Source organism: Diachasmimorpha longicaudata, chromosome 4, assembly GCF_034640455.1.
Source record: "Diachasmimorpha longicaudata isolate KC_UGA_2023 chromosome 4, iyDiaLong2, whole genome shotgun sequence".
NCBI lineage: Eukaryota > Metazoa > Arthropoda > Insecta > Hymenoptera > Braconidae > Diachasmimorpha > Diachasmimorpha longicaudata.
The window spans coordinates 7,566,987-7,590,769 of record NC_087228.1 but is presented as its reverse complement, the minus strand read 5'-3'; the positions used below and the strand labels follow the sequence as shown (position 1 = coordinate 7,590,769).

The 23,783-nt window shown below is 40.9% G+C and overlaps 2 protein-coding genes across 12 annotated transcripts in view; one reads left to right on the top strand and one right to left on the bottom strand.

The window, feature by feature from the left end:
• Positions 1-23,575, top strand: part of Zasp52 (PDZ and LIM domain protein Zasp) — a 28,193-nt gene extending 4,618 nt beyond the window's left edge. The window contains exons 2-16 of one of the 8 annotated variants that reach the window (XM_064119050.1): positions 8,502-8,653; positions 8,893-9,064; positions 9,158-9,297; positions 9,969-10,069; positions 11,232-11,490; positions 12,277-12,462; positions 12,779-12,884; positions 13,211-13,960; positions 14,080-14,133; positions 14,531-14,663; positions 15,538-15,576; positions 21,142-21,277; positions 21,924-22,231; positions 22,724-22,839; positions 23,069-23,575. In XM_064119050.1, coding sequence (XP_063975120.1) covers positions 8,502-8,653; positions 8,893-9,064; positions 9,158-9,297; positions 9,969-10,069; positions 11,232-11,490; positions 12,277-12,462; positions 12,779-12,884; positions 13,211-13,960; positions 14,080-14,133; positions 14,531-14,663; positions 15,538-15,576; positions 21,142-21,277; positions 21,924-22,231; positions 22,724-22,839; positions 23,069-23,146 — 2,730 coding nt within the window. In that variant the 3' untranslated portion in view covers positions 23,147-23,575. Of the gene's footprint in view, positions 1-8,501; positions 8,654-8,892; positions 9,065-9,157; positions 9,298-9,968; positions 10,070-10,189; positions 10,350-11,231; positions 11,491-12,276; positions 12,463-12,778; positions 12,885-13,210; positions 13,961-14,079; positions 14,134-14,530; positions 14,664-15,537; positions 15,577-17,412; positions 21,278-21,579; positions 21,659-21,923; positions 22,232-22,723; positions 22,840-23,068 lie in introns of all 8 variants that reach the window. The other 7 variants (XM_064119045.1, XM_064119047.1, XM_064119046.1 and 4 more) reach the window with 7 other exon arrangements.
• The window catches only part of Ankrd49, a 49,112-nt gene that overhangs the window by 19,737 nt on the left and 5,592 nt on the right, over positions 1-23,783 (bottom strand). For 3 of the 4 annotated variants that reach the window (XM_064119078.1, XM_064119080.1, XM_064119079.1), the window contains exon 3: positions 4,634-4,885. The exons of the other annotated variant lie outside the window; for it this stretch is intronic. The gene's annotated coding sequence lies outside the window, so the exon portion shown is untranslated. The remainder of the gene's footprint in view (positions 1-4,633; positions 4,886-23,783) is intronic. 4 annotated transcript variants of the gene reach the window in all.

Sequence of the window (23,783 nt, the reverse complement as noted above, 5' to 3'; positions counted from 1 at the left end):
TTCATCTAAACCTCAAGTTTTTGGCTGAATTTTCTGAAGAAAAGCCGGAAATTTTTATCACATCAGAAATCTACTGACATTTGAGGACATCTTGGCATGAAAACAAATGGAAAATATGTATTTTCTGTAAACTATTTATATATTGTTTATAAATTTTTTAAATGTATGCAACTGGTCTAAATGACATACTTTAAAAATAGATTTTTCGCGAGGATAAATTTCCACATTTTTATTATCTGCGGATTAATCCCAATTAATTCTAATCACCCTTAATTAATTCTAATCATTGACAACAGGGCCAACCTCGGCTGACTCTAAACTGCCAGACCTGCCATTTCCTAGGATGGGCCTAGCTTCAACCGATGCTGTCGCCAATCTAGGTCCAACACTCGCAAAATTCCGGTTAATTTCATTCCAAGGCCAGGCTTTGGCTCAAATTAGCTTCGATCAGGCCTGCTTGAGACAGGGGGGCCTATGTTGGGCCTCACCCTCGAGCCAACCTGCCCGTCCCCAGCTTGATCCAATGTTTCACTCCCAGCATGTCCCACGCTAGGCCCAACCCTGGTAGGAGATGACGAACGGCCAACAGTGGGCCGAGGCTCGGCCAGTATTGGCCGACACTGGGCCAGTATCGGCCGATTGTCGGCCAGTTCTCATCTCCTACGTGGGAAGCTACGATGCCAGTCTAGAAACAGGTCTGACGTTCCTCGGCCCAAGCCCGGCCCAGCCTTGGTCCCACTGTCATAGGGTCCTACGGTGCCTGTTATTTCTTTCTTCAAAAGAGTCACAGCCAGGCGACAAACGAGCGTCACATGTTCTCTTCCCAAAATATCTCACATTTGATAATCACCAGTTGATAATATATATTCTCACCCCGACCGATGTTTACCATTGGGTAACAGTATAATGACACAACCATTCAAATCCCCGGTAGATTTACCGCTGCCAACATGATCATCATGATGTCTTGAACGCGTCATAGATTGAATTTTATCTCTCAACTTGAAAATACACGTGGGCGTTATTCGGAGCTAGTCATTGGTGCGTCTATCCACGGATTTTAACGACGACATCGCAATGAATGGCCAAGGATCGCACACGCAATGAGGAACTCCCATTTTCATTAAATTCCTCGTCTCAAATTTCATGTTAACCTCCACAAAAAAAGCTCAATTTTTCCCTTTATTTATGAACATTATAAACTTTTCTCGTCAGTTATCAATTGACTCCTCGAAAGCGGACGGAAGCTGATGACTTCGAACGCTCTGTAATCGTCAGTGACATCACAGGGCTGGTCAAAACCTGGGCCAATGGTGGCTCAAGCCAATGGATGACGACAAATGTTCTTTTTTTTATATTTTATCATTTGGCGAACGCAGTTACAAAGATAAACGCGTCAGGTCAGCTGTTATGTGACGGTTATGGAACGGAGATTGACGAGACATTTATGACGGCTGTCATAATTTCCCTTGTTCTCCTGTATTACTGTCAAATTTACCAAAAATATGACGGTAATAATTTGTCAAATTATAATTTTGGAAAATTTTATTTGTATGAATTAAATCTCATTTATTGATTATTTATTTTTATTGGAATTTATTAGCTAAAAAATTATATTATTATATAATATAATTATGTTATTATTATTCTAGGAAACGATTTTGGGACGTCATTAAATCCAAGTACGTTACGTAATTTTTAGGGAGCGTTTCATACTTTTTATTGGAACCGTCGTAATTTTAATTGGCCCTTTGCTTTCACTCGAGAATTAGGGAACTTTCGCGTGATATTTATTGAATAATTACGACAGCGAAACCCGCGCTTTCCGCAACTCCTCCCGTCAATGTCACATTTTGCGCACGGATCCACCGAATGTTGGAATGTCACCTGAATTTTTTCATGAAAAATAATAAAAAAAAAAATGTCCCGTTGTCACTGTTAATAACTCGACCTCTGTGTCCCCTTTGGATCGAAGGACGCGGTCCACACCAACAAATTTTCAGCGATCACTGTGTCAGGGTCAGGTGACAAAATTATTTTGTATTTTTGGATGACGCTAGAGCAATGTAAATAGTTTTCTCATTTACTTCTGGATTTTTTTTTCACTCTGGCCTGGCCTCGAGATGGGGAAGTGCTCGCTGTAATGACTTCCGGGTTAAATGTGTTTGTGGTGGGACCCGATATTATTTTTTGTTTCTTCACTGCTGTATTTCAAATGACAAAACTCATTTTTCCCCTCGAAAGATATCCCTAAAGACCAGGAGTATATGATCCGTCCAAAAGGGATTGCGAGCTAGCGGCTCTCGGGCTCGTGCGGATATTAATAGAGATTGAGGCCCGGTTCCGTTGAGCCGCGTGTAGCACACGCCTGTGGTTATAAAAATATACCGCTTTTATTTTGCGTCTTCGGTTGCCCGAATTCAATTTTTCTCCTTTCGTTTAGTTGGAAGACAATTGGATGGCACTGAAGATGCACATTTTTTAAGGAGAACGGGTCAAATTATCGAATCATATCGAAATCTGGAAGTTGTTTGATAAATCGATTTTTTATCGATCGATATTGCGAAAGGAATATATGTGAAATTCTTGTAGCGCAGAAAAATCGCAAAATGGTACGATAAATCGTTTTCTTTTCTGACGATTTATAAGAATAATCGATACTTATGGATGTCATATTCGAGATAGCTATCGGTACCTATCGATATCTCAAATTGTTTCCAAATATATCGATCGTTATTGACGGAATTACTCAACGGAAACGAACGCAAAATATTTATCAAATTTTTGCAATACCACAAGTGTCGGTAGAACCTGAATTCGGGCAATTCTATCAATCTCAGCACAACTTCAAACAAACTCAAAATTTTTTCGTCTTCAATTCTGAAAATAGAAAATCCGAGTTGTAAAATTGGGGAAAATTTGTTTACTCTGATGTTCATTTTGCAGAGAAACTAAACGGAAAATTGTTTGCTTTCTTCATCGCGTTTCGCGGAATTCCACCCGCCACAACTGCAAAATTGAGTAAAAATAAAATGAATGTTTTAAATTAATTCAATTTGCAGCGAAGAATATGAAATTTTCTCATTTAATTAAAATTACTCTGCACGTCTGAGCATGTCCGGGGATAATCTCCTGCAGCCCATCCGTTTTTCTATTTTTCGAAATAAACTGCTATGTTGGTTTTGCAGTGGCGGACCATACTTGAATTTAAAGACCTCCTGGAATAGTCTCCTCTCTATTTTCTAGTGTCATTTTTTCAAAGTTTTCTTTACCGCACAGTCAATTTTAATTTTGCCCCTTCTATAAAAGCTTTTTAAAAAAAAATCTCTATGAATAACCCAAATAAGCACCAGAACATCAATACACTTTTGAAATATTCAATTCGTTCATCTACTTATTAACATACCAAAATTAAATTCTTCACCTTGTCCAAAATACAATCTTTTAAATTTTGCATAGCGCATTTAAAAAAATCGCTCTGTTCAAAAATAAATTGGCGTTTACTCAATCATAATTTTGCTACACCATATCAATAGTATCATCGAAAGTATTGATCTTCATCGATTTTAAACTGTCCTCTGTCTGTGTTTACACTGCAAACTAAACTAAAAAGTGCGACGTTGAATCGTGAAAAACCCTCGGATTTTCCCAAATTTAAACGGTAGCACTTTTCAATTTTCCTAAGTTACCTATGAAATTTTCAAATAAATGACGTATGCTCTCGTAATGCAATATTCCATAGCAATTTTTACAGTGCTAGCATTTGACAAACTACTAAAATCTTCATTCCGTGTAACGTAGTGAAAATTCCCAGCATCGGTCAGCACACGTAACACGACACCCGACGCGCCTTCATGTGATTTAACGTGCGTGTGGGAAAAGCCCGTGCGCGTGCTCACAATTCCATTACAACCCTCGACGATGCCAAGAATATCCACACACAGCATTCAACATTTTGGCGCCTTACCCCCACACAAGAGATTGATGGACACTAATAACGCGTGTCCCTGAACTTCATCAGTGTGAAGTTTAATGAGGAGAATTATTTCCCAATTACACTGCGCGAAAAATATAATTCTGTCACTCATATTTGCATCGGACAAACGCCCGAAATTTCCATTCGAAAAATATAGAATATTCAATTACCCGGGCCATTGCCGACCGTCTATCGATTATCAAATGATCGATCATATAATCGTCTACGACATAATCGATTATCTCCACGAAATCCGACATGTTCGATTAGTAACTCCTGTTGCTTTTTACATAAAACTCCGGTTACATCGATATTTACTGATCGAATCGATTATTTCCGGTTGCGGTCGATCTATTTAGACTCCTGACCCGGTGCGAGCGCATGCGCTCGGCACGCGTAGCGCGCGCGTTTCAAAAACAATAGATTCTTTAAAAAACATTAAACGCCCGAATGACGCACCATAAAGTGACTCTTCCCCGAGCGTCACCGATTCTCGGTACGAATGAGTCTCCGACTCCTCGCCCGGATATCCTTTCTCTTCCGACGCCCCTTCGATTTCTCCGAATATCGAAGAACTCAATTCATCGAAATCCAAACATAAACATCCATTCAACTCTATCTACTACCATTACTATTGATAAAAGTTGCTGCACTTGCCCATTACACCGGATTGATATCTCTGGATCGATGGGGCGGCTGTTGTTTTGTAGAATAATCCCAAGGTCCAGTCGGCGGCGACCTTCACGGAGAGACTCCTTGTCTCACGTATCTCCGCCTGGGATCCGTGACAACCCCCTTTTCTTCGTCCCCATCTTTTTCTTTCAATGTCTTATGTTGTATCTATGGAAGAATGTGGCACGGCCGGTCGAATCATCATCATCGCTCTCGCGGATGAATCACGTTACGTGCCTGGAAGGTATACAAGGACAGCGTTAGAAAACAAGGAGACGACCGACGCTAGTCGACGCAAGTGATGTGACCGATACTTTACGGGTTATTATTTTTTCCCTTCATATCATTTCGGCCAACTCGATTGGTCGTGTGCTTCCGAATGGATCCCTACCGACTCGATTTCAAAAATGCAAAGGGAAATATTCGCGATGTGAGTGAGTTGTGGTACTGACATTCGCCAGGGGGTTTAGAAAGATATATTTAATCTATTAGCCACATGAACTTCAACAAAATAATCAATTTTGTAACAACCACCCAAGGTCTGATGCTCTCATATCATAAGAGCTATGATTGTACAAAACTTTAACTTGCTGTTTCTATTTTTTGTTAATTGATGATGTGTATTTAAAAACAAAAAGGTATTATAGTGGTTATTATTGTCACAAACATAGGGGAATAGCTTAAGTTGTACTATTTACGAAGTGAATAACAGTGTTTGGTAAACAAAATGTTCAATAAATTTCTAAATTTCACTGAAATTTTATAATTTAATAGAACCTTATTTTTAAAGCGAATCGAGTACTCCAACAAATGTTCTAACAAACATTCCATTATCTCCCTTAGATTCCGAGATTTCCTCAAAAACTGGACCGAGAGGTCCAACTTATCTCAGTTAACCACTTCATTACCACGTCATCAAATTTGATAATAAAATGTAGCAAATTGTGAAATCTGTGTTGAAGTCCACTGAACTTCAATCCATCTTTCACATCCTCGAGAAAATTCTCCGCTTCCCGGAATCGTATTCTCGAGCTCAATGATCCAAACAGTTAACCATGATTTTTGCTTTCTCTTGAGCACTCGTTTATCGCCTTGGCATTCCAACTTGTCTAGCTGGTGTCTGCCGTTTACCCTCATTTTTCTCAGCCCCAGCCAAGTCTATGACATTTAGAATCACCATAAAAGTACTGGCATGTAACGAAACATGTTTACGGAGTCACCAAGAGCTCACGAGTCCTCTTGTAGGAAATAATTTCCTTCTTTGCCCGATGGCAACATGACAATTCAACGGAACCAAATCAAATCCTACGCAATGTACGCGGGCTACGGGACAATGGAGGAGGATACGAGAACGGCCCGTGCATGGCACGCACTGTGCACCAAAATTGCACACGAGCCTCCAAGGTCGCCACATACACGAGTACAATCGACTGCAGAAGTTTTCATCGGAGCATTAAGTCGCTATTGTACAGAGTCCATTAAAGATACGAATAACAAGAAAAAGTCTTCAATTTTTTCGTATTCAGAACGTCGGCGCAATGTTGGCTCAGTGTCGGCTCAATGTTGGCGCGGTAAAAAACTCAGAAAAAAAATTCGTTCAATAATGAGAGTAGAATCAAGTCACAAATGCAACTGAAAGTTTCAAATAATATTCATTTTAATATTGAAAAAAAAATTATTAGAGTAAATGAAAAAAAAAATCCTCTGGTGAAAAGGAGACAATGTACTTGGACATCCTGAAAGGCTGAAGCTCAAACAGAACACGCTGGCCGGCGTAAACGGATGTAAAAAAACCAGAACAACAACAATAACAACAGATAAAAAATGAGAGTGAAGAGAGCCCGCAGGCTCAATACATTCCAGCGTTTGGAAGGTGGGATGGATCCATCTGTGATAACTCGACCATTGGAATGCGTACCTCGCGCGCACTCCTCTTGGTATTCTGCCTTTCTCGTATCCCCACATGAGTTTGGTCCTTTGAGATCAGTAGGAGGAGGGGCCAATGGATATTTTTAGACTGGTCCCCGATTATTTTTAGCCGTTTTCACCGCACGTACACGACCATCAGCAAAATTCAGATGCCTTGGTGCATTTGGTGAGGCCCCCCCATACATCAGGTGCTGTATTATTATCGCATATTTGCGGTAAAAGTCACGTTTACTGGAATTCATCGGCCCGAAGCTTTTGTTCTGCTCTCGCAAAATCGCAATAATTTTTTCCCTAATGGAGTTGGTTTAGGATTCGTCAATGGAAGTTGATATCGACAAGGTTCCATTTACTGATTCCAGTGACCACTACAAGACCATAGGTCATTTATTTGAAAATTTATAGAAAAATGAAACGATGATTTGTAAAAGAAATTCTGTTTTCTTCCCAATGAAATTCTTGGATTTAACGGATAGTTCCAATCTACAATTTTTATTTCCTTCCAAATGAGTTTTTTTCTTGTATTCTGATTTTTCACTCACTTCTGACGGAATAATAATTATAAATAAACAGATATTCATTTGTATAATTATTTTCACGCCCCCGCCAATAATATTTTATCCTCCGGCTAAATCTAGTCTATACAACCTCTCGACTCTTTGATTCTTCCTTTCTCTTAAAATCCACTGGGGTACGAGAAACGCCTGATTGTATGAATGAACCCAGTCTTCTCTCGCTTTTAATATACTCCATTTAAATATATAACGTCTTGGTAGACATATTCACCAAGGCTCACCAACACAAAACGTTTCACGTCCCAGAAGTCAAAAATAGACGGCAAACAGTTAGGGAGTCATGCGCCTAACAACGTTAACTATCAATTAAACTTTGAAGTTTCACACCACCTGTTGAAATTTATTTACATCAATTAAAGTACCGACCTGCGGGGGTGAGACGTAATTCGAAAATTACTTGGGATATCCACAATTTATCATCGAGGAGTTGAACTCCAATTGCAGCCGGAAATTGGAGCTTGATTCAATGTTTCCCTCTTTGGCTCAATGTGGCTATAACCCTGGTCCGAAACGAGACATCGCCGACAGTCAGCCGATGATGGGCCAACAGTCGGCTGATTATTGCCCATTTCTCATCTCCTATCCCAAACATCGTCAGTTCGAATCTCGGTCGTATTAATTCCGTAGATCCTCAGGCGCATAAAATTGGACTCCAATTGGTCCAATTGTAAATAAAATATTCTAAAAATAAAATTCTCCACGAAGAAGCGACCTCACCACTAAATCGGGACCTATTAAATCGACATTTTGGCGTAACCGTCTATTTTTCACGTAACGATTTACGTTTGACTGTCGGTACAAACAGCTAAAGCCCATTTCAAAAGGCCCCATACGACAGGGGTAGAAAAAAAATGCCAGATGAATGTCATAAAACAAATCGGTAAACAAAATAGAAGAATGAAAATAGCCGTTAAATTTGCATGCATTTAAGAGAGGATTCGAATAACGACTGAACGGAAGCATTTTACGGCCACACAAGCAAACGCTCGTATATTCTGGACAATTTGGCGATGCGCCAGAAAAGTTAGTCCACGGGGGTGAGAAATCACGCGAGGAGAATTACGAGGGCAAATGAAAAGCAAAAAAAAAATATATGACGTCTGTTTGTGAAGTAACTGAGCGTTTAGGAAAAAAAAAATTTGACGAGTTGAGTAAAAATGGCGGGGGTTCCGGTCGTTCACCGCAGATCGATCACCTAATGTCTCGATTCATCATCGCATTGTCCTCGATACAATGACAGGTATTTTCACCCCAACGCGAGGAAAGCGGAAATACAAATGAATAGTTGCAAAGTGCTATTTTAGGTTGATAAAAAAAATTTGATTTCTGTTATTCAACTGTCATTTATTCAGGTAAACAATGGATCACCGGCGGAGGCGGCGGGTCTGCGTGCTGGTGATGCTGTCATCAAAGTAAACAACACGGAAATGTTCAATCTGAGACACAAAGACGCTCAGGATGTCATTGTTAGAGCTGGCAACACCTTCGAGGTCACCGTACAGAGGTCGGTTGAATATTGTTTGTTTATTTTGTGAAAAGTTTTTCATAAAAAACTGAAGAAGAGATTATGCTTCAAGTAGATAAAAGTTTTGAGATGTGAAAAATTGAAATCGGTTCGATAGCTTTCGAGATATTTGCGAAAATCCGTTCAGAATAAAATTAAAATTTTTGAAAAATGGCTAGACCAATCGAGCTGAAAAACTTTCTTTATTGGACAACAAAGAAATTTTCTATTTTTCGCAGGGGTGGAAGCACCTGGAGGCCAAGTGTATCACCTGTTACACCCTCGATTCCCTCGCCGCAACCCCATGTGCCCGTTGGAAATGTTTCCCCAGTTACGAAGACATCGCTTGCTGCAAAAAAACCTGAGGGGCCGCTCATTGGTAGTGGCCACAACTTCAGTCCAAAACCATTTGTGAGAGCTAAAATCTTGTTTTCCGCTGCAAGGCGTCACATTGTTTATCACTTGAATACAATTTATTGATACAAATAATCAATATTCCAACAGTTGAATGGAAGCAGTGACGGTGGAGCTATAAAATCAATCGTAAACAAGCAGTACAACAGCCCAGTTGGCATCTACAGCGAGCAGACAATAGCCGAGACTCTTTCAGCGCAAGCTGAAGTGTTGGCAGGTGGTGTTCTTGGGTAAGTCAAATAAATTGGCATGAAAAAATGTTATTCAAGCCCCCGCAGAATGGCCAATGCCGTTGCAATATTTTTTTTTTGAGTGTGTATGCGGATCGTTTCGAAATGCCGAGTTATTCAGAAAAAAGTGCTTATGCAGCGGCGGATTTCATTGGAATTCTGGAGAATTAGCGGAACGATAACCGCGGAATTTATTGGAATTGGAAACAATTGAAGAACTTAAGAAGTTTTTAGGAAATTCTAATGTAATCGACGAGATTTTAGAGAAAGGAATTCCAGAGTCTCTGGGAACTTCAACACGAACTCAAGAAATTTCTAATAAATTTTCAAGAGCTCAAGGAGTCTTAGAAGTTGCCAGGGAATGCAAAGAATTGTTTGAAAATTCCAGAGAATAGAAGGAGTTCCTGACAGAATGTCCAGAGTCTTGGAAGTTCTTAGAAAATTTCAGAAAATTCCGGGAATTTCTGGAAGTCTCAAGGGAATTCACAGAGTTTCGAGAAAGTGCGAGGAAATTTGAAGAGTTGCCAAGAGAATTCCAGAAATTTCTACAAAATCCCAGGGAACGCAGGGAATTCCTAAAGACTTGACGACCGAAGGAAGGGCCAGGAACGTATCCGCCTACAATTACAGCCGTTTCAAACATATATCCACCTCCAATATTTTTATTTCAGCGTGAACTTCAAGAAAAATGAGAAAAACTACAACGCACAGAACAGCGAAGTATTCAAAATGGTACAGGAGGCCGACAAGGAGCCGAGAAGTCCCGAGCCTAGTGAGTAAATTTTCCATGAATTTGCGTGAATAAATGAGCACCTAATCGCTTGCACGTTCAGCATTTTTGATCCGATAATAAAAATATTCTAAACATCAAATAATGCCAAAAATATATTAGCCGAGCCAGTGCAAACTAGTGGCGTTGTGACGCCATCCTCCCCAGCTTTGGCTGGATTGAGGTCGGTGTCCGCCCCAGAGACGAAGCCCCAGCCAACGACACCACAGACTAGCCTCCCACCTGGTCAAAATATTTGCGCCGAGTGTGAGAGACTCATCGTGTAAGAATTCACTATTTTCCATGATCAACTGTGGAAACAATCGAACAATGTTTGACTTTGACTTGGGGGTGATAGTGGGCCAGAGTCGCATTCAATATTTTTGGCTCGAATGCGTTATTATTATTTTCAGGAAAAGAGAATTCGCATAATTTATAGATTTATTTTTAGAGTAATTGGGCGGATTGGGGGTCTCTGCTGATTCACGCGAGTGAACGTAATGAAAGTTGAAAATTTAAGGTTGTTGCATTGATTAGAAAAAAATGAATTCATCACAACGAATAATTTACGGGGAATTTCGCCGGATTTCGGTGATAAATTCGTCAATTTTCTTGAATATGTGACGGAAAATTCTAGGAATTTTTCTTCTGACTTTTCAGCCTCTTGAAAATTCAACACAATGTTATACTTAATTTTCGCAATAGCTGTGACCCATCACGAAAACCGGTATTTTCAAGATGAACCCGCGTTCAAAATCTCAAATCCTGAGAATTCGCCTGCTTTTGCCCCTTAAATATAACAAAAATTGCGCCCCGTCTCGTTGAGTTAGTACTCGGAGGGGTGACCGTTTGGGAACACCGCTCGTTAAAAAAATTGCTGAGCGAAAGGCACGAGTGTAAGAGCACATGACAAACGGGTACATTAGGACCCTGCACGATCGGCCAACGACACACTAGGGGTCTTCCAGGGTTTTTCTCAGTCCCCGTGAAAATACGGTACAATTCGGGAAAATGTCGGTTCCATGGCACCGCAGGGGATGAGAACAAAGACCCAAAATGGTATAACAAAATTTTTAATAAATACCCGACCACTGCACCACCAAACCCCCCTAAAAGACCAATGAAACAATTGACCCAGGAATTTTTCACTGATGAATTGTCGCAGTTCCTTCCCGAACGGAGTTTTACTCATCAGTGAGCAAGGCAATTGGTGGTCATGCGACATCACCCCGTTCACCAACTCCCATTGGTCGTGCAATGGGCTACTGTCATCCAGCCCTATCAGTCGCCTCATCACCCCGTGATGACGTTCACACGACAGATGAACAGCTACGTCTCGAGCAGTCATCGCGTGCATCATCGACATCAGACAAACGTGACAGATACGAGACAACTTTTTGCCACGGCTGCGACTGTCCAATAGTGTAATTATGCGATCACAAAAAAATTCTTCTTCAATGAGCTTTCGAATGACTCAGTATCTGTTATTACTGCTCATCGTGTTAGAGCTTTCGATGGAGTCACAATTTTTTCAATGACTTTCCTCTCTCCTACGCATATGAAGACAGTTGGCTGTTCACCACTGACTCATCATCAATATTTTTCATCGCTTATTTCTCTTATATTTTGTTCGATGTTGTATTTTAATTTTTACCACTATCATCTCGAAATGACTCTCAACGAGCTTCAACCAAAAATCTTTCGATTTTTTTTTACGAAAAAGGCTTATTTTCAATTTAAGACTCGGTTGGACAGACTGAACTATCCGGAAGAAATGATTTGATTTTATATTTTATCTGACTTTGGTGAAGTCGTGCATCAAGCAGAGATAAAATATAAAAACAAAAACTATCTATTTCAAATAGTTCAGTCTATCCAATTAGGCCTTAATACGTTTGAATTTTCAGCAATGACTTCACTGGTACCGACGAAGGAAATTCCATATTCATTCTCTTTTTTTTCACGCTCATAAATTTTTAAACCATTTTTTTTTCATGCTGAATGCCATTTGAATGCGTCACTGGCCTTGTCGCCTCTTATCAATGTTGTACGTCGATTTTTGTTGATAATTCGATGTTATTTTCAAAGCAGCCTTCGGGTGAAACGTTGTTCATTGCTTCGTTACTTTTTTTCTTCTTCTCATTCAGCGAATTTGTAACGTTAAAAAACTTGCACCCATTTGTGACTCATTTAAATATCTGATGATACAGTGGAGTCTTTGTGAGGATCAAGGAGAAGAACCTTCACGTTGAGTGCTTCAAGTGTTCAACATGCGGCACTTCGTTGAAGAACGTGGGCTACTACAACATCAATAATAAGTTGTACTGCGACATACACGCAAAACTCGTTGCTAGACAACAGGCACCAGCTGGTTATGTACCAATTACAGTACCACCGTAAGTTTTCAAACGTCAGAGACAAATATTCGGTAAAAAATTATGTGAATTGGGTCAATAAATTAGGAAATTTCAGAATTTTACGAGCTATTAGTACACGAACAGCATTTTTCTTAGTTAATTGAATTTAAGTTTCAATTAAAAAATGATAAACAATTGATATAAAAATTAATATGTTATTATTTACGTTTCTTCCAAATGAATAATGAATGAAATATTCTACGTATAATTTTAAGAAGGGTTCGTTGTTTTTCAAATTAGTGAGTTAGACGAGATATTCATTAATCCGTTGACGAACTCAATGAAATAATTTCAGAGGTGGAAAAGCTCCAGCGGGAACAATTTCAGCGGCTCTAGGAAATTTGACACCTTGTCCAAAGTCTCCACCACTAAACGGTACCAGCTTGGCACCCGCCCTCTCGGTAAATAAATTTCGAAAATAATCAAATATTTGTGCTTTCAACATTAAAAACTAGCCACTGGCATTTTTTTCATCAGTGAGCAGAGTAGTTGTTGCTAATAAATTAGCAATTTGCTCCCGAATGGATTAAAAAAATTCTCCTTCAGTTCAACTCTAATTTTTAAAATTAATGTGAATAAATATTTCAAACTCCATTCGAAAGCAAAAATATAAAAATAACAAAAAAAATTACTGAACATATTAATCTCAAATCAAAGCTTCGATCGATCTAAATTACTGAATTATTTAACCCAAGTGTGTGGTTTTTGCGACTAATATGAATTCCAGACAATCTGTCGTGGAACTTCGGATCACGGTAAGCCATCAAGAAGCTGCTATCGTCCGATTGAATTTTCACCCCCAACTGGCCCCACCGAGAAGGACATGATCGACGAGAAGACCTTCACAAGCACAATAACAATAATAACCGGAAACGAGGCTGTAAGCAAGGAAGAGTGTTCCGCTAACAATCGAATGAAGACTAACAAAAATCCCCTGGTGACGACTGAGATATCAGGATTGCGAATCGAAGAGAACAAATCACCACCTGTTTTCAATTCTATGATGAACGATGACAAGATTGAAAAAACCAGCGCTGTCCCTCACCCCATCACTAACAATTTCCAAAAATATCAATCTCAACTGACGAAAATCAACCGACAAAACAACGCGAATAATCGCGACAGATCGAATGTCAGGAGCAAGACAAATGTCACTAAGACTGACGTGGACGGAATTGATTACAACATGTACTTGAACAATCACAAACAAAAATTTAGCCAAGTTATATCGGCAATGATAAATGGTGAGGACGATAACAGGACAATGTCAAAGTACACAAATAACGACACACGACTGAAGAATGAGATCAATCACTCATTACCGTTGAACTTCCACACGTCCTCGAGTTCCCTAGCTACCTTTCTTCTTGCCCATCGGACAACTCACCCTGAAACCCTGCCAGCATCACCAACAACCCCCCCAGACTCGTCATCCTCATCGATATCATCGTCTCCAATACCACCAATTACCACAAGGGTGCGATCAATGTTTCACGTATTTATTTTTAATTGCATGATTAATTTTCCTGTTACAAGTTTCGTAATGTTGCTAATTGTGGCTTGATATAAGCATGTGATTGTTGTGTCGTGTTGCAGACCAATCACTTTGGCATTCCGCCCATCGATACACCCAGTTTTCATCTAGTGCAGGTAATACTCCCGTCCGTCTAACATCTCGAGTTTGTTCCGTCTCTACTTGCCTTTTTTTCTAATCGATCAGTTTTAGATTTTTATTCGAAAGAATTTTCTTTCGAACACTAGAGTAAAGACCTTTTCCCGTTCTATTGTGGTGTAGAAAAATGTTCGTCTACAAGAAAGCCTTCAACACTTCTTTGGAAGAAAAAGTCAATAGATAAATAAATAAATAAAAATAAAAATATTAGGCAGTCGAAGACCTTTGAGCGATGGCCAGTCACAAGTTTCTTATAACGAATTGCTTTAAAAATAAAAATAAATAAAAAATCTTCGGCAGACGAACATTTTTCGACGCGGATTGGGTGGATTGAAGTGGTATTAATAGTGGGTATTATGTTTCAACTTGTCTCAGACCCCGTCGAGTAATATTGGAGGTCCCAAGCCCTTCAGTGGAACCAAGGTAGCTCCACCAAATTTCTCAACACCACCGGTCTCCAACTCCGCAGTCAATAATTTCAATCGTCCCCAGAGTCAGACAGTTACTGGTGAGTTTTTCTTCATAAAGATATCAGAATCAGTGTAAATATCATAAGACTTGAAATTTCCATCGCTCTATCTATGAAATATGAATTATTAGTTAAGATGGTGTACGTGGTGCCATCACGACTGTTTATTTTTCTTCGAGGGTGATCGAAGAGGCTTTTGAAGTAGAAAATCTTTGTGAAGTGATAAATTTTTCTTGAACATGTTTGTCTGATAGTTGAAAAAAAGGATTTGAGAACGAGGTACTTCAAAGATTCGCCAATTTTAGGTGAAATTACGAAAGCAATCAGACCAATTTCTTTAGAATGAATTAGAAAAAAGCTCAGGAAAAAATTCTTCCCTATAAAAAAATTACAATTATTTCATTAGTGATTGATTTTGATAAATATAAAAAGATATTGATATTTTCCCAGTCAATTATGTTCAGCTACAACAGCACTTTCATCTTCTTCAAGTCAAGTGCACACATTTTGTATTTGTATTAAATTTTCTGGAAAGTAATTGCCAAATCGAAGTGACCTTATGACACCGAAACCGTTTTTTTACATTTTCTAACTACAATTTTGAACTATAAATCCCCCTCCCCCCTCCGTCCCGAATTCAGTAGTTACAGACCAAAAAATAGAAGATCAGACCCTAAATATTTTCAATCTCAAGAAATACAAAACGAAAGTCCTCATTTAAAAAATCATCGGCTACTAAAAAAAGTCTTCAACTCCCTCCAAGGAAACAATCAGTCGTGAGACACCTCCATAATTCCGCTTTGAGAAAGTAGAACAATCAAGAAATTCTTGATTCTTCGTTACAATCTCCGAACGAATGAAGATCCCACTCGACAAAGTCCATTATTGTTAAACTGGGCTTCTGTGTGATTAGGTCGTTTCTCTGGCCTGCCAAAAGGTTTTCCCTTGAGAGGTACGAGTAGAATAATTGCTTAGCCAATAAAAGTCTCAAAATCCCAAGCACATCATCACCATCATCATCATCATCATAGCAATGATTTTATAACTGATAAAAAATTAATTGCGCATTTTACATTCGGTTATCATTCGGTGACCACCTAAACGCTGGGGACGAAGACGCAACGAGCTCTCTGGGCCCACAAGGAGGCTCAATTATTTATTTAGAATCAATTAGCCAATTTTTCAATCGAACTTGAAAAATTTTCCACGAGAGTCCATAGCATCGACTGGAACAAATAGAGACGACATTCGGTGGGAAAACGAGGAACATTTTGTATTTGAAAAGGAGGACGTTAAATTACTTGTTACTAAATTAAATTATTTCTCATTAACTGGTATTTAACCTCCTTCAAGGACAAGTAATTTAATTATTAGTAATTCAGTAATTTAACCTCCTTCTGTGCAAGACCGAATGTTCTTTAGTCCCCCACCAAGTGGCGTGTCGACTAGTCCCAGCGGACGCTGGGGACCTATCATGAAGAATTTTTCAAGTTCGATTGAGAAATCAGCTAATTAATAATATCCCACAACCCACTGTTCAATGATCAACGAGTTACCTGTCATCTTCGCATAATGCAACCGACTTTTTCTTATCTTTTTTTTTCAGCAGCTCCGTCTTTCAATCCAAAGCCCCGACCCTTTTCCCTGACCCTTGCATGAACGTCTCAGGTAGCTCTCGACGCGATCTCGTCGCCCTCGTCGTCATCGCGCATCAATCACGATGGCCCAAAGTCCTCGTCTCGACAATTTTCACCACTTCGTACTTTACTTTCAATTATTTAAATTATTTCACCTCAAATTTTTATTTTTTTCTTCCTGTGTAATTACGTGAAACTGAGAAAATAAATCAGCATTTTGTGGTCGACGAAGAGGACATTTCCATTAGATTTACTTCATTCGCATTTTATTAGTTTTTTTTTTATAATTTAATGTCAGAAGTTTGACAGGACGTTAGTTTCATCTCAGTGACATTGACCATTCGCTTACTATTAACAGCGGTTTTTCTTGCCAATGGAGTAAATCAGAGTGATTGAAACCGGCGTTTGCGAAATATCTAATTGCTGGAGTATCTTTCCATAAATTAGTGTGACTGTTTTCAGCGTAAATAGATTTTTTTATTGGCAGTAGACTTCCGCTTTAAGGTGGATTAAATTTCCAATTTAAGGTGGATTAAGGGAGATTAAGCAAACAGGGGAATTGAGTTTCGTAATTTTTGAGTCCTGGTAATTCAATATGGATTGAAAAGTCTGAGTAGAAAATTAATAAATAGTATTCGCTTATATGAGTCTAATTTTTTTTTTAATTAAAACAAATTAGTAGGAGTTTGAAATTTTTCTTTACGAGTTTGATCTTTTTTTAAGCCAAAGTTCCTATCAATTGTACTAAAAAAAATTCAATGGATAAAATTCATGTAATCAACCGGTGAATCCAAAAATTACATAATTTCTCTCTTAATTCTCGCAATTGACCTCCGAATTCCCCCAATTGCGCTAATAACAGGAGTCTACTGTACCAAAAATAATGAAATTAATAATGAAGCCAATGAAAAGATGATGTGATTCATAGATGTTAAGCTTTACTGCTATTTCCACTGCTTACTCACAATAAATCTTTATTTTTCTTTCTTCACCCGCACTAATTGCCTCAATCAAACGCAACACTAATAAATCCTCAAAAAATCGACTTGTTCTTGTGACTCGTATTCTCCGTACTCTGGCCAATTAACGCCCCCCCCCCCCATCCCATGAAAACAAATAAACCAAAAAACCTCACTAATCACCATCCAAAGAATCTTACTCCGAGTGCAATTACTACGAGGAGGTGATAGGGGAGCCGCGTTCACGTCAGGAAGAGACCTCAAGGCCGCCATCTTCGGTGAAGGGTAAAACGTTAAATTGGCCACCGGTGAAATCGTTGGAGGACGTGACATATCCAACAGCGAGTCCCATCTGGATTGATCCCAATCCCGTACTTCATCGTCAGCCACGTCAGGCTGTTCGTGAAAAACGCGTTAACCTTCAGCAGTCCTGCTGCAGAAGTCAAAGCGTAAGTCGTAACGAAGATTGCGAGTACGAGAGGGAGTTGGCCTGCTGGGGTGAGGACAGTATGGACAAGGCAAACTGCAATGCCCCTTTTTATCGAAAGACGGAGACGTGCGTGGAGACGCGAAGAGAATGTCGAGCCTCCAGTCTACCCCGTCCTGAATCAGCTGAAAGTACGCGAAGATCATTAACACCAACGAGAATCAATCAGCCGACGCCAAAGCCCTGGACAGCGACTGTCGGCGGAGGTGCTTACTCTCACGTGGAGGCGCCCCAGGTTCCGGATCCACCGGTCTGTACGATATGCACCTGCAGAATAGTCTGCGAAAAGACATCTGGACCATCTGGTCCTGAGCACGAGCAGGAGCATCACTACCATAAGATTGTCTGCGACCTGTGCAAACCGCCAACTCCTGAACTGGAGCCTCAGCCCATCTGTTTATACGAACAAGAAGTTGAGGCGGTTGAGGAAGTTGTCGAGGAAGCCGAAAACGAAACGGTCGATTTGTCGAAACTGGTACCGGAGGACGTGGCGATATGCCCCAAGGGTGTGGAGAGCCAGCACAATATGTACACGGAGACGATGGAGAAGGATGAGGGAAACCTTCACATCAAGAAGACAACGATCTACGAGAAAACAGTCGAAATTGTAACGCCAGAACGAGGCATGTCACCGGCGCCAGATTCAGATGTAGGTAGACAATCGACAACGCCAATGGCGGATCGTGAGGTGGCGGAATTTTCCGGTCGTCAGGAGTGTGTGGAAGCAGCGAGTGTCATCAGTTCGGTAATCGAAACTAATCGTCAGTTGGACGAACTCCGGAAACAGGAGGAGGAGCGACGGAGAATTTACGAGGAAGAGTGTCGACGAGAGGAGGAGAGAATCAGACGACAAGAGGAGGAAGAGAGACGACGTGAGGAGAATCGTTTACGAATATTACGAGAAGAGAAGGAAGCTAAAGCCCAGAGAATAGAAGCGTCGAGAAAGCAAACGGAAAAGTGTTGTCGATTGGAAGAAGAGGAGCGCAAACATGTCAGCTTTTCGGAAACACAAAGACAAGAAGTACAACAGCCGGTGAACTCCTGGGAGCAACAGCAGTACAGACGAGAGGAGAGGAACGATGGAGACAGCAGTATGAGATCTCAAGAATGTTATCGTTCTTTCAAAAAAGAAGTGCAAGTTCAGGACAGCTACAAACAGGTTGAGGAGGAACAGCGTCAGTGCCTGCGAGAGCAAGTGGAGATTCACAAGTCACTTCGTCAACAGCAGCCAGAACGTCAGCCATCTCTTCAGGAGCGCCGCATTCAGAAGCGATTCCGTCCACAATCGGCAGAAGAGATGGCTGCGGTGCAAGAGCCAGTTTGTCAACGGAAACACGTGCAATTTCTTACCGATTCTGATGCTGGAATTTGTTCCCTGCCTCAGACGACGGTGAAAAATACTACACCCAAGGAATACAAAACCCCGATGTGCGACGCCCTGACGACAGCGCCATCACGGCCATTTTCACCGTTTCATCCTGGAGTCGGTAAAACAGAGGAACTGAAGCATTACTCAACGGAGATTCGATATCAGGAGATTTCTCATCAGGCACCGGCACCGCAACCTGAATATTACAAAGGCCCTTACGAAAGGCCCGTTTCGCCGTTTACTGACGCCCTCATCATCGCTCCAGATCGTCCTTACACCCCCCTCGGAGAAGAGGTGAAGGGAGTTTTTCCCGTTGACAAGCCAGACGGAGCCCGCCCTTACACGCCGATAAATCAACAGCAGGAGGGCTACTGTCATCCTGCTGAGATCCTCTACACCGATTCCGTGACACGTCAATCAAGAACCAGAGAGAGAAGTCTCAGAAAAGTGGAGGGTCCGAGGCCCCTACCGACTCCCCCACCGGATTATAGATTGAGGGACTCGTCGATATCTCCGGCGCGGTCTCTCTCACGTCCAACAACACCAGCTGAATGTAAAGTCCGATCCGGGGGACTGAAGAAACCTGACACAATTCCGTTCTACCAGAAGCATCTGGTGGCGGTCGAGCAAGAAGCTGTTGCCAGTGTTCCCTACGTCCCAAGTAGATCGCCAACACCTCATAGAAAATCTCCAGCTCCTGGACCCCCAGATCCTCCCGCATACTACACCCGAGCTCAAGCTCCGAGAATCCGCGAAACGTCTCAACAAGCCTGTCAGCGGAGCAGCCAGCAGGCCTCTTCGTTCTCCGGGCCATATGAGAAAATATCTTATCATATGGAAGAAGACACCCCTCAGGGTCACCGATCATCGGATTTCGTCGGCACTCGTTCGTCTTATCATCAAGATTCGGGGAATGAATCCTACTCATGTCAGTATCAACGACGAGAGGAGGAGAAGCGTTCATGCCAAGAGAAATCTATCGAGGAAAAGCGATCTTACCAAGAGACATCGGAGGATGAAGCAGAGACCTGCGGAATCTCCAAGATCTCCCGCACCCAGCCGTCTCTGCCATGTCCGATAAGTCATTCGGCAATATCCGACAGAATTCAGAGGACAGGAGTTAAAGTCCTCCCAACACCCACCATGAATACCACCTGTCAAATGTCCGAGACCCGGAGAATATGCCATCAGGAACGCAATACAAGTTGTTACAGTTCCCGGAAGGAGGAGAGTACCTGCGCAAACACTGGAGTCACGGTTCTTCCGTGTCGAGCAATCACAGACACTGGATCCAGTAAAGCTGGCGTGGTAATTGTTCCCTGCGCCGAATCCGAAAGCTCCCAGACGTGTCCACGAGCCGGAATTTGTGTCACTCCAACGCCTGACAGATCCGGCCTCTGTGTCTCACCAGCTTTACATGGTAGATCAGCTGCCAAGTGCAGTGGAGAGAAGGGAATTCGCTCCGGAGGTGCCGAAATTGATATCGGAAATTGTCCAGCGTCTGGAGTGCGCGTGGGCACCTGCACAGACGGTTCCGTCTGCATCGCTCCCTGCAAAGTCCCCGGATTCTCTTCCGTTTCCTGCCCGAAGCCGGTGCAGAAGCCAAAATGTCCGCTGAACAAACCCGTTCCCTTTCCTCACATACCCCTTCCCGACGAAGCACAAGTCGACCCCTGCGATGTTTGTCCGCTTAAAAAACAGCTTGACAGCTTTCAACCGATAAAACAGCAGCAACAGCAGCCTCGCACAACTCTCAGCCAGCAGCTTACTTGCATGACTGTTAAACGCGACAAACAAGTTGTTCATTTGTTCAAATCCCAAGCAGAAGCTTCGGAGCAGTGTGACGATGGCCTTCATTGTGAGCCTCGTGAGCCAGAAACGAACAGTTGTTCCGATGGCCTTCATTGTGAGCCACGTAAAAACACCTGCTCCGATGGTAAACACTGCGAACCCGAGACATATCGACCTGAACCAACCCTTTCGCGCGCACCCTATGCCCCTCAACCATTTAGTAAAACCCAGAACTTAGCAGACCCACCAAATTTGTCGTCCCAACCGGATTTAGGTAGCGGTGTTGGTGGAATTGGGCCACAGGGTAGAAAATTCGCTGGAAGCTCAGCTCCCAAACGCGGAAAGGGAATTCTCAATCAGGCAGCCACTGGACGACAGCCCGTCTGTGGACATTGTCAGACATACGTCAGGTAGACAGGCTTGAAGAGTTCTATTGTTTTGTTGTATTCTGCATGATCACGTGTGATGTTTGCCTTCGTGAATTTTCAATCGCAGTTTTAACCGAATGGCTGATTCATCAAACAGAATTTCTTGTCCGCCGAACTTGAACTTTTCACTTTTTCACTGAACTTTTTTATCGTGTCTTTGAGGACTTTACTTTTGACACGAATAATCCTTCGCCGTTAGTTTCAGCCGCACAATTTGCAGAAATTTTGGTGTTTGATTAATTGATGTTGATCGTATCTAACAAGTTATGGCATGTTTTTGACAGTTGGAGATGTTACTAACAGCATTCCGAATGGCCAAAGTCAGAAGCCAATTTGCTGCTGTTGTGATAAAGAAATAACGAGGTATGATGTGAATGTTTTTTATATAAAATAATGTTTATCGCGAGTAGAAATATTCACATTTTTCAAACAGTTTTCAGAAATAAATGAAACAGATCTTTCATGAATCGAATAAGTTCTATTGTTCATTCATTACTGAAAAATCCTTCCAAAATTTTTGAAAAATTATGATATTTCTCCCCCGAATCCTGGATTATTCGCATCTCAGTCAGTTACTCGCGTGTTTATCACATAAATAATCAAAATATTCATTTGAATTAATAATCAGGGGCCCCTTCATCACCGCCCTCGGACAAATTTGGTGTCCCGAGCACTTCGTCTGCGTAAATCCCCAGTGCCGTCGTCACCTCCAGGACATTGGCTTCGTTGAGGAGAAGGGCCAGCTGTACTGCGAATACTGTTTCGAGCGTTTCATCGCCCCTTCGTGCAACAAGTGCAACAACAAGATCAAGGGTGATTGCCTCACTGCGATTGGCAAATCCTATCATCCGGAGTGCTTCAACTGCACTTACTGTGGCAAATTGTTTGGCAACAGTCCGTTCTTCCTTGAGGAGGGTCTACCGTACTGCGAGGCCGGTAAGCAAATAGCAAAACAAATAATCGATATATCGATGGGGGTAGGCGAATTGGTTAAATCGCTCGTCCGGACGACGGATCCATGGTACGGGTTCGAGTTCGGTTCAGGGCAGGGGAATTTTTAATCTTTCGGAAATCGTGGAACGGAAGTCGATACACCGCGAATCATTAGGAAATATTATTTCCCGATGAAGCTTGGTTGGTATCGGCAAGGTTCTCCATGGTTTTCCTTGATCACCAGGAGTCTGTACGTGATGTACAGCTCTTGGGGTGAATGTGACACGGTTGGAGAAGAAGCCGACCCATGATACCACAAATATAATGTAAAAACCCGAGTAGGGTATACATGGAATAAATAAGACAAACAATCGATATATCAATGGGCATATTCGGGTTTATTCCAACCAATATTGCCAACATTGTTTTGTCAATACAAGACAATTTCATATGAATTGGATGTTTATTTCCTTTGGGGGAAACTTCTTCTTCCAGATTGGAACGAACTATTTACGACAAAATGCTACGCCTGTGGCTTCCCCGTTGAGGCTGGGGATCGTTGGGTCGAGGCCTTGAATAATAATTATCACAGCCAGTGCTTCAATTGCACGGTTTGTATATTGTTTCAATTTTTTCAGAGAAAATTTTCCATACAAAACAAAATATGTTTTAAAGAATATATTTCAAAATATTTCAATGGCCAATTTTCAGAAACAAAAGATATCTAAAATATGTGGCTCATATATTTTTAAATATATCCTTCATGGAAAATTTATTTTGGAAATTTTTTTAAATTGTTCATTCAATTTTCGTCTGATGAATCAATGTTTTTTTTTACAGATGTGCAAGAAGAATCTGGAAGGACAGAGTTTCTACGCCAAAGGTGGTCGTCCCTTCTGCAAAAACCACGCACGCTAGGGCACCATAAAACTCCTGCCTCAAATATCGAAAACAGTGAATAATAAAAAAAGCGAAAAATAAAATGAAAACGATAAGATTTACTATGAATAACGCCGATGATAGTACGCTATTTAAATTCATTTTTCTTCGAAATCAATGTGAATTTTCACTAACACAAATGTGCGATTATTACGGGGACTGCACCTCGTTTAATTAAAATTAAATTATGTTTACTGCTTGAGTTCAGCTCAGAAGTATTTCGAAGCGATACTTTGAGGTTTATTTTTGGCTTCAATGACAGAGGACACAATCGAAAACCTCTCATGAAATGTAATGTGAAAGATTAAAATTACGATTGTGAGTCTAAATATTACGGAAATATTATATTACGATAAAATGTTACGAAAAAGATTATGGAACTAAATACAGAATTCAGTTCTTCATTTCCTTGATGTTATTAATTTCTTTATTGTTTTACAGTTGCACCTACCCCCTCCCAGTCTATATATCTCCTCTCCTATTCAGAATATTAACTTTATTAAAAGTTCATTAGGGCCCTTGCAGATAATTTTCGGCCCGTGGTCCTACTTTCGCAAATGTAATATTGTTTATTTGATAAGAATTTACCCGATAATTTTAATTAAAAGCATTTAAA